The sequence below is a fragment of the Lepidothrix coronata genome, unplaced genomic scaffold (assembly GCF_001604755.1).
Source record: "Lepidothrix coronata isolate B3197 unplaced genomic scaffold, Lepidothrix_coronata-1.0 Scaffold21, whole genome shotgun sequence".
In the NCBI taxonomy this organism is placed as follows: Eukaryota; Metazoa; Chordata; class Aves; order Passeriformes; family Pipridae; genus Lepidothrix; species Lepidothrix coronata.
Window position 1 is genome coordinate 2683639 of NW_016690201.1, and position 12709 is coordinate 2696347.

The 12709-nt window shown below is 38.8% G+C and overlaps 1 protein-coding gene across 1 annotated transcript in view; it reads right to left on the bottom strand.

Moving 5' to 3' along the window:
* BACH1 (BTB domain and CNC homolog 1) overlaps nt 1–12709 on the bottom strand; it is a 29905-nt gene continuing 17196 nt past the window's right edge. The window contains exons 3-5 of the mRNA XM_017807897.1: nt 10271–11662; nt 8256–8462; nt 1–3293 (exon numbers count right to left, since the gene is read on the bottom strand). Of these exons, the coding sequence (XP_017663386.1) occupies nt 2832–3293; nt 8256–8462; nt 10271–11662 (2061 nt within the window). The 3' untranslated portion in view covers nt 1–2831. The remainder of the gene's footprint in view (nt 3294–8255; nt 8463–10270; nt 11663–12709) is intronic.

The window sequence follows — 12709 nt, forward strand, 5'->3', positions numbered from 1 at the left end:
ATTTTACAATCTGTATGCCATCATACCTTTATGGTTTCAAGATAGTCTGTTCAAAGTATTTTAAAACATGCTTTAGCAAAGTATTTTACAATTTCAAAATCAAATATTTCTTTACTGGAAGAAAAAAATAAAACCAAACTCCAAAAACATTTTCCTGAGAATTCTGTATCATAAAATTGTCATTCATTCTTAACTTTTGCAAGTTGATGACATAGGCTATAGAAGTCAACATGCAACTTGTAGGTCTACAGTATTAAATAAATATTTTAAAAATTATTTAGATGCAGCTGGTCAGGCAAAACCCTACCCTCACAATCAAGTTCATTACAGGTTTAAAAACATGATGTTAATTTTATCACAGGTCAACGACAGTCATGATTTCTGCACTGGAATCCCTCCACCATCAGCTATGTGGAATTCAAACTGTGGCTGATCACCAGAGCGCAGCAGTGGAGCACAAGCCTCTAGTGGATATTCCAGCCTTTAACTTGGTAATCGCTGACCTTGTTTTCCAGCATCTACAGCCAAGTGTGTCAGGGGTTTGGGCCACTGGATAAGCTCCCAGCCAGCCACTGCCTACATATACGCTCCACCCGTTTAGAACAAGCGTTTAGCCCACGGAGTTCCATTTTGAAGTATGTGTACTATGAGGACAGTGCCATTGTCCATGTCATTTCAGAGTATCACCAGCTTTAACAGTGACAGTAGTTATGAACAGTAGAGGGGTTTGGGGCTTTCCATTTTGTTTTTTATTGTTTCTTTTTGGTTTGCTTTTTAAATAAAATGGAGACTTGAGAGCGAAACGCTACCCAGGATGGCAGCATGCAAGGGAGGCAAGATTAAATTAACCAGGAATTTACAGACACTGGAAAAAAAGCCCACAGAGCTTTGTAAGTAATACATATACATGATCAACATATAATCAATGATAGTAATTTAAGAGAATTTCAATTCAATTATCGAAAAGCATATCAGTAGAACTCTCATGACGTCTCCCATATAGTACTTATTTCTGAATTTCGATTACTGCAAGCACTGTGTTTTATACAAGCTATGCTCCATTAACATAATTTTTCCCTTAAAAGTAATGATATATGATGAAAATCCAAGGATATCACTAGAGATTTCGAATCAACTTTCAATCCCATAGGTGAGGTAGTGTAGTCATTTGCATTTTGTGCTGGTTATGAGAAGTCCTGTTTAAATCTGTCAAATTTTAAATTTTTGTTTTAAATAAGCGGCTTAATGTATTTATTAATGCTATGTTACCTATGGGGAGAGAGGGGGAAAAAAAAAAAGTCTTGCCAAGAACAAGTTTTGTCTCACTGCAAGATAAAACTGAAAAGCAGTATTTACAGGGTCCTTTGCTGCCTACTGTACATGCACACAAAGACACAAAGAGCTAATATACATACTGAGGTAGGAAATGAAGAATTCCACTGGCTTGTTCAAGATTCTTCATGTTTTGTAAACCAGCAAAACCAAAGTTTTCTGTGGTGAGGTTCAATACTTAGTTCTGTTGTTAGAATAACATCTAAATAACAAAGCGTCATTGGTATACAATATGCATCCACTGCTATGTAAAAATCTAAAAAACGGGGATTGCTTTCAGTAGCTGAATTTCGCCTTCACAAAGTAAATAAAGGAAATATCTCCAGCTCATTTCCTTAATAAACTTTTTATATATCTACACTAATAGCACAAGCCATTGAAAACGTACTACAGGTTTAGCCATAAAGTACGCCAAAGACTAAGATTCTGAAATAGAAATTTACTGGTCCCAGTGATCAGAGAACAAATATATTTGTAACTTTATGCAGTTAGGCACTTAAGTAAAAAAATTGTAGTGCCTGAATACCTTAAAAAAAATAAAAATCTGTCCTTAGACTTCCATAATACTTTGATTCCAAATTACCACAAACAAGCAGAAAGCTTGAAGGTGCTAGGACAGTAAGTCACAATACAGCAGTGAATTTTAACAAGCCTATGGGATTCAGATGCCAGAGGATCCAATGCACACTCATCCAAGAACTGCATCAGTTTCAAACATCTGCCTTTCACAGTATGTTGTTATTCCTCCCACTAAATTTAGAGAAGAGAGCAGTATGCGGCAGCACCTCTGCCGTTCCAGTTCTCTTAACTCTACACTGGAGAGCTAAGACAAAGGCATATATTCAATAAAAGCCTACTACTATTCAAATTTACCACTACTACTAGCCTACTATTTTTATTCAGTAAAAGTCTACTCTGGGACAGGGATGGGAACAGCAAGAAGCAAAGAGCTGTTCCAGAGTGCACTTGCCAGAATCTCCTCATACTGTCGTGTTATCCTAACTCATCTACAAAATAAGCATTTACAAGCTGTATGTGCTTCTTGAGGTTTGTCTACCAGGCAAAAAGAAATCTTAGAAGAAGAATTCTAGGTATAGAAGTCATTGTGCATGAACACCTGTTAGGAGGCTTTCACTGAGATGCAGAGTGGCATTAGTTACTGTGGCATAAGTCAGAGCAAAGGCTGTCCTATATGTGAATGAAAGCTTTCTCAAAAATAAACACCTGCACATGGAGTTTATACATTCCAACAACTTTCCTGAACCTTCCTTGGCATCACCACACAAAAAAAAGCTTCAAGGCTGACACATATAAATTATGCTCTAGAATTACACAGAGCAAACCCAAAGCTTGCCAAGTAATATAGTGACCACTTATCTGTCAATGTAGTTTCAGAAGATAAAGTTTCATCTTTTTATCACTTAGTAAGCTACTTTCCAACAATGCTCAATCTCGCTTTTAGTTGCAATGTTGAGAGGCTGGCAATAGGAACAAGAGATTCACTCATCTGTAGTGCATTTGTCTGTCATCTGCTGACAGAAGTCTGTGATACCACTGCTGTGTCCACACTGTTCCGCAAGTAACGTTTCCTCCAATGTTCTTACAGAAACTGGATGCAGTTCTTGTACTTGATCATATGTTGCATCACACACACTTTTGACACACTGATAACAAGAACTCTGCTCATTTGTAGAAGTCACACCTGAAAGACCATCTGCTGATTCTACAGACACTGGTACTGCAGGCTCACTATCAGACGGAGCTGTTTGTTCTCTCTTCGGGAACAAAAGTAAGAGTGGACAATCTGAGGAAGAATATTTTGCAAGTATTTGTATTTGCTCGTGACTCAAGGCTGCTTCCTTACACACCTGCTGGCAAAGTCCAGTCAGATTCTGCTTTGTCTCACCCAGAGTTGACAAAATGTGGTTTCTTTCCTTCAGCAAGTTCTCCTTCTCGTTTTGCTGCAAAAAGAAAAACAGCCCTTTAGTCTACATTTTAACACCAAAACTATGGTTTATGTTCCTACCAAAGCTAAAACAAGAATGTAAATAATCTGGTCTGCTGAAACAGAAGTAATTTGGCATTAAGGTAAACAGCAATACAATCAAATATGTGTCAAAAGGTCAATCCTAACTTCTATGAGGAAATGGCAAAGGACAGGAAACAAGCAAGGCCATAATGAAGCAGTTGAAAGAAGAGGACAAAGAACCCAAAACCAAACATGTCACAACACATTAATTTTAAATTCTCTATTTAATTAAGAGACAGTTTTGAAGATATACAAAGCTTTAAATAGTTTTTATGTAGTAAATGTTAATCATAGGGACTGTGTGTTACAGCTATTGCTATGTCAATGCACTCCTGGAAAGTTTAATTATTTTCACTCCTTCTATCATCCCCTTTTGCAGGAGAAACTCATACTGCAACCTCTACCTTTTTTTTTTTTAAGAACTGGTTAACTTTCAGCAGCATTTGGCAAGAGGAGCAGTTGTTACCAGTCCTTTTTGCCTAAAATTATTCAAGAGAGCTTTTCTAATAAATTTCTACTTGTCAGCATACTGGGAGCAGCTGTTAATCATAGAATATGGTGAGTTGGAAGGGACCCATCGGGATCATTGAGTCCACCTCCTGGACCTGCGCAGGACACCCCAAGCAAGAATCACACCACATGCACGAGAGTGCTGGCCAAACACTCCTTGAGCTCTGTCAGGCTTGGTGCTGTGACCACTTCCCTGAGGAGCCTGTTCCAGTGCCCAACCACCCTCAGAGTGGAAAACTTTCCTAATATCCAACCTAAACCTCCCCTGACTCAGCTTCATGCTGTTTTCTTGAGTCCTGTCACTGGTCACAGGAGTGAAGAGATTGATATTTGCCCCACTGCTTCCATTTGTAAGAATTCTGAAGACCACAGTGAAGCCTCCCCTCAGTCTCCTCCAGGCTGTTTTCTTGAGTCCTGTCACTGGTCACAGGAGTGAAGAGATTGATACTTGCCCTATTGCTTCCATTTGTAAGAATTCTGAAGACCACAGTGAAGTCTCCCCCTCAGTCTCCTCCAGGCTGAACAAGCCAAGTGACCTCAGCTGCTCCTCATAAGGCCTCCCCCCTCCAGATGCTTCACCATCCTCAGTCTCTCATTCCCCAGTCTATACATGCAACCAGGATTGCTCCATCACAGGTGCAGAATCCAGCACTTGCCCTTGTTAAACTTCATACAGTTGGTGATTGTCCATCTCTCCATTTTTTGAGGCCTCTCTGCAGGGCCTCTGTGCCCTCAAGGGAGTCAACAGCTCCTCCTGATTTAGTTTCATTGGCTAACTTAGTATTCCTTTCAGTCCAGTGTCCAAGTTGTTGATGAAGATGCTGAAGAGAACTGGGCCAAGGATGGAGCCCTGTGGAACCTCACTAAGTGACCAGACACCAGTCTGATGTTACCCCATTCACTAGAACTCTTTGTGCCCAACCTGTGAGTCAGCTGCTCACCCGTCACGTAACACAGTTATTCAGATGTATGCTGGGCACTTTGTCCAAAAGGACACTGAGAGACAGCATCAAAAGCTTTGCTGAAATCCAAAACCATTATGTCTACCGGCTTACCTAGATCAACCAGGTGGGCTACCCTGTTGTAGAAGGAAATCAGGTTCGACAAGCAGGACTTTCCCCTCCTGAAGTGTGTGCTGGCTGTGACTGACGACTGCACTGCCCTCCAGCTGTTTTTCAATACTTTTGAGAATAATCTCTTCCATTCTGTTGCCAAATCTCCTATCTAAAAATCACTTTATGTACCTTTTGGGTATGTAGAGGCACTCAGCTGTGTATTATGGACTGATGAAATTATCTGGACTGCTGTTTAAAACAAACATCAACATTCAGAAATAGTTATTCCGGTGTAGGTTCCCCACCCCTATGTGAAGTTGTTGACAGATCAATAAATTTAAATACTGTTTTATTTTAGCAGCATTATACTAATACTGCAAAGTAATGTCAGTAAGTTTTGAGGTCATAGTAAACTGAGAGCTCTTTTAATTCTTCTGGTGAAGAACACTTTTAGTTCACACACTTCACCCTGTTCTAATACAAATAATAAGATCTCAATTAATTTCTTGGATCACTAACTGACATGTCCTTCTCATCTACAGAATCTTCATCCAAGTAGTGCTTCTTGAGCCCAGTTATCCTCTACTCTGTTACTCCTCACAGGTATCCTAATTTTAAAGTTTTGAAGTGAGAATTGCAGAGTGGGTAACACTGGAAGGGACCACAGTGGGTCATCTGGTCCAACCTCCCTGCTGAAGCAGGGTCATCCTAGAGCACATTGCACAGGGTAAAGTACAAGGAATCTGAATGTACACAGGTGCTCTGAAAGAGTTGCTTCTAACAAGCCAACATCTGAAGTGGCCCATTTGTGTTCCCAAATACGGAACACTAGTGAACAACAAACACACAGGGATTCACCTGAAAGGTCAATAAGCAAAGACTATATGGGGGGGTCAAAAATTACACTGTCAGTACAGAAGATCAAGACAAATGATAAAAGATAATTCTCCCAGATAACAGATTCAGTACTGGACAGTATTTTTCTTCAATATAAGTAGAGCTTAATGTAAGACTTCCAATTTTACAGAATCACTCAGGTGGGGAGGTACCTCAGCAGGTCTGTAGTCTCACATCCTCCTCAAAACAGTCAGCTCTGGTTAAGATCAGGCTGCTCAGGGCTTTGCTTAGTCATGTCACAAAAACCTTGAGGACTGGGCATGCACAACATCTCTCTCTAAACTGCTCCACTGCCTGCCTCTCCCCAGTAGAAAAGAAGTGTTTCCCTATATCCAGTTGAAATCCCCCCCTTGTTCTCTTGCTGTCGAGTACTACCCCCTGAAAGCTGAAGGTCTTTCATTCGTGATAGCTACAATAACCTCAAGAACTTCCCCACAGATATGGGCAGCTGGGTATTAGGTCCTCCCACACCCACCTCTTCTCCATCTCAGTGGCCTTGCTCCTGTTTTTCAATGCACTCCTGCCACTGGGCAAATTCAAAACTCAGCAAAAGACTCAGTCTTACCCAGTATAGGAAAACAATAATACACCATACTCTCCCCTCTCAAAGCCACATTACAGAAGATACCATGAGATTAAAGACTAAAAAGTTTGAGAGATTTGACTGACCCAGAGAAACAGGAACAAAGCAGGAGCCATCAAGCATGAAGCAACCTGTATGTACCACACATTGCTCTTCACAGATGTCTCTCTACTTCCCTCCACCTGGAAATTATGCCTAGACAGACCTTAATGTTTCTGTATTCGTGTAAACCTTACATAAGTTTGATGGTGCAACACCTGTTGCCATCAGACATGCTCAACAGCTCCAAAAAAGATCTTCTCAGGAATTTCTGAAGAAACTTATCTGCACAGTTGGAAAAAAATATGCCACTGGAACACATTTGTGCTTAGCATGTGATTCCTCTAACTCAGACCTCACCTCACAATTCTCAAGACTCAACATTCATTATCTAGACCTTGCACAGTGTTATCCATCAAACAGCTGACATTCAGTCTGTTCCAGCCCAGATCCAGAACAAAGAATATTACCTATAATTATTAGCCACTTAAACAACTATATGTCTAATCTTGCAGATCAACCTTTAATGCCCTGCTCAAGTGTTACAAAATATTGACAGAGTTACATAACAGAAAAAACAATATGATGACAAAGCCAGGCAGAAAGTTTTGAAATGTCAGAAATACAACTTCTCTCCAGTCAGACAAATGTTATTAACACAATCACCTGATTTCCTTCCCTCTCTCAGAGCATCATCTCCATTCAGCACAACAAATGACCTGCTCTGTCAACTCATCAGGGCTAAATTTGAGGCACTGCAGGCCTTCCTTCAAAAATCTATCTCCTTCACTGCAGAAATAGCAATATATGTAGTGAAAGATGATGGATTACATCAGGAAAATACTTTCCATCCCATGGCACTTGGCTCTAATTTGATTTTCCTTTTCACTCTGAAGTCAAGAAAGGTGCAACACGACTGTGTCTTAGCTGATGTAAATATCAAATTCACATACACTAAATCTCAAATGCTCCAAGGACAAGAATTAAGAATACAGTAATCCTAAACAACTGAACTGTTTAGTGCACATGGTATGATCAACCATGAAACTGAAATGAGAGGGTCAGAAACGAAGACTTTTTTCTGAAAAGCCACTCTGTTTTCTTGCCATTGCTATTTTGTGAATAATCCTAACCTCAGATTATCTATATTTCTCTTAAATGACGTATTTATCTTTTTATTGCCTTCTTAAGAAGGAGAAATTGTATTAACAGATGGCAGCAGAGAAATCTGGATGCATTAATTCCTCAGCTACAATTTTGATGCAACTGCTAAAAAGGCAAGCAACTTCCCAAGTCCTTTTGTATCTTCCGCCTTTCTGCAAGCGTCTCATTTTTAAGATTCAAGGCTCAGGAAACAGTTCACCAGCCCATGTTAATATGTTCCAAGAACTGTACTTACACAACTAACAATTGCGTAACTAAACTTGATCATGAGCAACACCATGAGCTGAAGAACAAAAATTGCAAAGCAAGAAAGGGGAGGAGGCAGAAAACAGCCTGGGATAATGGTTTGGGAATCATTCTGTACAATTAAACTCAACGGCTTTGGAAACATCATTCACCAAATATTATGCTGTGATGCACTTTTATCTGAATGGAAACAAGTCCACAGAAGGAAAGGCGTGTGTCCTTCAGAGGAAAGCACAGAAAAATAATGAACTGCTATTAAGAAGTTGTCTGAGACTGATAAAGTTTTCTAAGCTTGAGTGGAAAAAGTAATAAGCCACCTCACTCTCCAACTACTGCCAGATACCCAGTCAAGATGTTTTGAGAAAGACTCACAACAAAAGCAATGAATATTTGTACATACCAGTTTTTCAATTTCAGATTCAAGATTTTGTATGCAGTCAAGTTTTCTCTTGCGACATCGCTGGGCTGCAATTCTATTTTTACTTCGTCTTCGGATATCATGAATACAGTCCAATTGTTCAGGAGTTAATTTATGCATTTTCAGAAATGACTGGAAGTCATTTCTGGAAAGTGAGATAATCCTTTGTGCATTAAATGGAAGTTTTACCTAGAATGTAAGATAGAGTTGTAAATCAAAAGGTGAAACCGATATACACAAACACCAACAAGCCAAGTCAAGTTTTCATTTCAAGCATTCTCCACCACAAAACTCATCTTTCTTCCTACACCTCAGAGACAAGAGCAAACTGATGTAGCCATTGGATGATGCAGATAAACCCCAGGGGTTTCAACTACACGAGTTCAAGTGCACCTGAAATAGAGTACTTTGCACATTTACACCAGACCCTCAAAAGCATGTTTAGAGCAAGAGGAAATGTATTCCTCTGTGCAGCAAATAACTGGGTGATACACTCTAAGAAGAGAAGTGACGGTTAAGTCAAGCATAAAACAGGTGTCAAGACTCACTGATATAGTCCAAAGTTTCCCCAAAGCTTCTACTAAGACTGCATCCTGCATACATTTTTATACCTACACTTTTTTTTTTCCTGCAGGAAAATTTATCTGAAACAGGCATTTCCTTAAGATACAGAAGTCACAATATCTGTCTTGTAATTCTTAATGCTAGAGAAGAGAGAGAACCAGGCTCTTGCTACTGTTGTATACCTGAACTACAAAAGCATTTGAGATCAGAAAGTGTTGATTAATACTGAAAAACATATTTTCCTTTGCAAAATAATCATCATGTTTTATGAGCATCCAACTAAAGACATTTATTTTAATCCTTACAATTTTGAGTATAGTAAGTAGCAGAATGTGTCACCTTGCTGTGGTCAAAGATTTGAATTTAGTTTAAAAAGCAGAGAACTGTTTGGCTACCACTGGTGACAAACCACCAAAAAAAAGAAAAAAGAAAAAAGAAAAAAAGAAAAAAAAAGAAAAAAAGAGAAAAAGAAAAAAAAAAGAAAAAAAATAGCACTGTCTTCAGGAATGATGCCATCTCCTTCTCTGTCAAATAAAGTTGAGAAATGTATTTAATCAATTCTGGCCTTTTGTTTGGCAGGCCAGCTTTTTATATTGATGGCAGCTTCCACTTACAGTCAGTCTCAGTAAGGCCCTCCATCTCGAGAAGAAAAAACAACTAGTGCTTTAAGAACAACTCAATTTTCATATCATTAAATGATCCGCCGTACACAGAGTTACACTGCAATTCTACAGTTCTGAGAACTGAGACAGAAATTGTTCTAGGTATATTGCAAAATCTTTTGGGATTAGACTACTTATATGGCATCTGCCTAAACCACTAACAAAGCAATAACAAAGAAAGGAAGAGCCAAATAATTACTGCAGTTGGAGAAACAAATACAACCTTAGTTTCAGAGAGGATGATATTAAACAATCTTAAACGTACAGCTATTGAAGCCAGCTTGAAAACTTAATTTTCATTTCATAGTAAATCTGAAGTATCACTTCTCTCCTACCTTCTCCCTACAACTCAAAATACAACCAAGAAAACTGTTAAGTTTCTATAAGACAAAGGTTCCAAGAAGTTTAGTTTTCTTAAGCTAACTGCAGCAGATAAATCAAGGCACAGAGGTTCTTTTTCAGTTTTTTTTCTTCTAAGATTCACAACCTTTTATGATACAGCTGTTTGAGAAAAGTATCTTAAAAGATCTAATACATAAGCATCTAACACTTCAATATCCTACCAAAAATACTTGGTAAGTCTCCCTGAATTAGCAGTGACCTTTCATATAAACCTTTGAAGGTTAAAGTTTTAACTCCCAGACTTTTAAAACAAGCAGCCACAGGAAAAAAAAAACAAACCAACAACAAAACCCACAAAAGACTCAAAATATTTTTGAACAGGGGGACTTAAAAGACAGGGAAGCAAAGGACACACCAGGATGTTCTTACCTCACATTCTTGTTCTCTTGCTGAACAGGATTCACTGTCTCCCTCGGTATCAGTCTCTGAATCCTCTCCCAAACTTATCACATAATTATAGGGACACTGTTCTTGTTGTTGTCCCTGAACATAATCTCCACTGCTTATTTCAGAGCTATTGGAACATCCTTCAGTGCTAAGGTTGCTTATAAAGGGGCAGTTGACAGAATTCAGTGTTGTAAAAGTTCGTTGAGAGCAAGGTTCAGGGCTTTCACTGATCCTGATACCCAGCCACGGACATTCCGATTTTTTCCCCGAATATACTGGCTCCAAGCACTCTTTGGGAACTGCAGGTGGTAAATGTATTTGACAGGCTTCTGTGCTGTAAACATCACTCCAGAACCCTTTTGCCAGATGCTCTGCTACCTCTCTCTCCACACTGCTTCGATCACCAGCTGATCTGATGTTAGTGGCTTCCCTAGTGTACAAATCGACCTTTGAGGATGTGTCACCTTGACTTTCAATTTTGTCATTCCCAGCTCCAGTACCTGATACGGTTTTGTCAGCTAAGACTGTGTTGTTTTGCATACTACTGAACTTCAAGTTACCATATTGCTCACAAGTATGTAAAATAGACACAGAATTGAGTACATGAGATGCAGCAGAGTTTTGGGGAAAAGCAGCAAGATCCATTTTCTCCACAGGACATGACATATTCTGAGTCACAGAATCTCTCTTTGACTCCTCCTTTTTCTGAATGCATTCTTCCCCTTCTTCCATTTTTACCCAAGTCTCTTCACAGTTTGAGACCAGCTGTATAGGTACACACTCTTGAGCTTTTTGTATGCCATCATTATCAGATATTTCCTTATCAGGAAAAGTGGCAAATGGTGGCACCTGAATGTCTTTAATACTGGAATTGGACTCTGAAGTATGAACTTTGTCATTTCCAAAAGCCTTCTGGAATTTCCTATACTTTGGGCACTGGGAAGATAAGCTGGAAACCCTACCCCTTTCTAAATGTACAGGATCACAGTTTTGATTGGCATTATCTTGGAGAGCAGGCAATGATGTAGCATTTTCTTCATCTCTACAGAGCTTTGTGTCAGGAGTTTGACTACATTCCTTTTCCAAAAGTGCTTCTGCTTCATCCTTTATTTCCAGGTCTCCATCATCCGCATTGCCGGTTTTAGAGTTTGCTTTCTGACAACGCTGTGTACAACACTTCTTCCTAGGACATTCCTGCTGATCCAACTTGAAGTCCAAAAATTTGAATTTGAGAAACTGAAAGCAAGACTCTTCAATGTTGCGTACACCCAAGAACTCCGCACATTTGCAAACTTCAGACACATTGTCTTTATTTAAAATAAGTTTAGCTGTATATGCAAACTGAAGCAAAGGATTAAATCCTTTAAGTGTTACCTATTAAAAAAGAAGGAAAGTATTAGTATGGTCAATAAGGGTTTAAGCAGAGAAATACACAACCCCCAAATTACCTGTTGCCAGCAGGACAGACTGCAAGACTAAAGCAGCAGATTTGTTCTACAGAGAAAACCTGGCCCAACCAAATTCTGAAGCAATTCTTCTGATACTATTTTATCCTGCACATTTTGTGACAGTTATCTTCTTCACTGTGATCAATCTCTCAATAAAATGTTCTGGCAAAGCAGTACTAAGAAGTAAAAAAATATTGCTGTACACTGAAAACCAGTAACTGGATTCCAACTTCACAAAGATGTCTTTCAAAGCCAAGTTGCAATATGAATTACTGTAGAATAAGATTATGCTGCTGGTATTTAATTGTACCTTTTGAAGAGCAATTACCATTAATCACTCATGCACCACTCATATAAGAACGTTTGAAAAAATGGAGTGTGACCACATATGATTATTTACTAGTATAGCCATCAACTCCTTTCTTCCTCCCACACATTAAAAGAATTGCACCCAAAAACTGTACACCAAAACAAATTCTCAATTTAAAGCCCCCTTGGAGTAGGTAATTTTGATTGAACATTTCTATCTTCACAACAGTTGCCTAGCAGGGAAACCAGAGATAAACAAAAAACTGTGTCATTACAAATTGAACAAGATCTTCTACACATAAAAAAACCCTGAAGAATCAAGTAGGGAGCTGCAAACAGATCACCATATTACAAATTACATGACACTTCTTTTAGCCTTTCTCTGAAAATGAAGGATAAAGCAGGATGTCTACTATTAATACTCAAACTAAAGCCCACATTCTGCTCCCCTCCTTTATTGAAATGAACAACATTTGATGTTAAATAAAGTGCTATATCAATGCATAAACTACATTGAATTCTTCTGCCAGCAAAATAATTAACTTTATAAGCAATTTGATTTAGGAAGCAGTCTAGGGTTTGTTTCTTTGGTTTAAGTGGTTGTTTGCTGTGGTTTTTTTAAAGAACAAAGCCCATGAAAGGAAGTTGAATAAATGTGCACAGA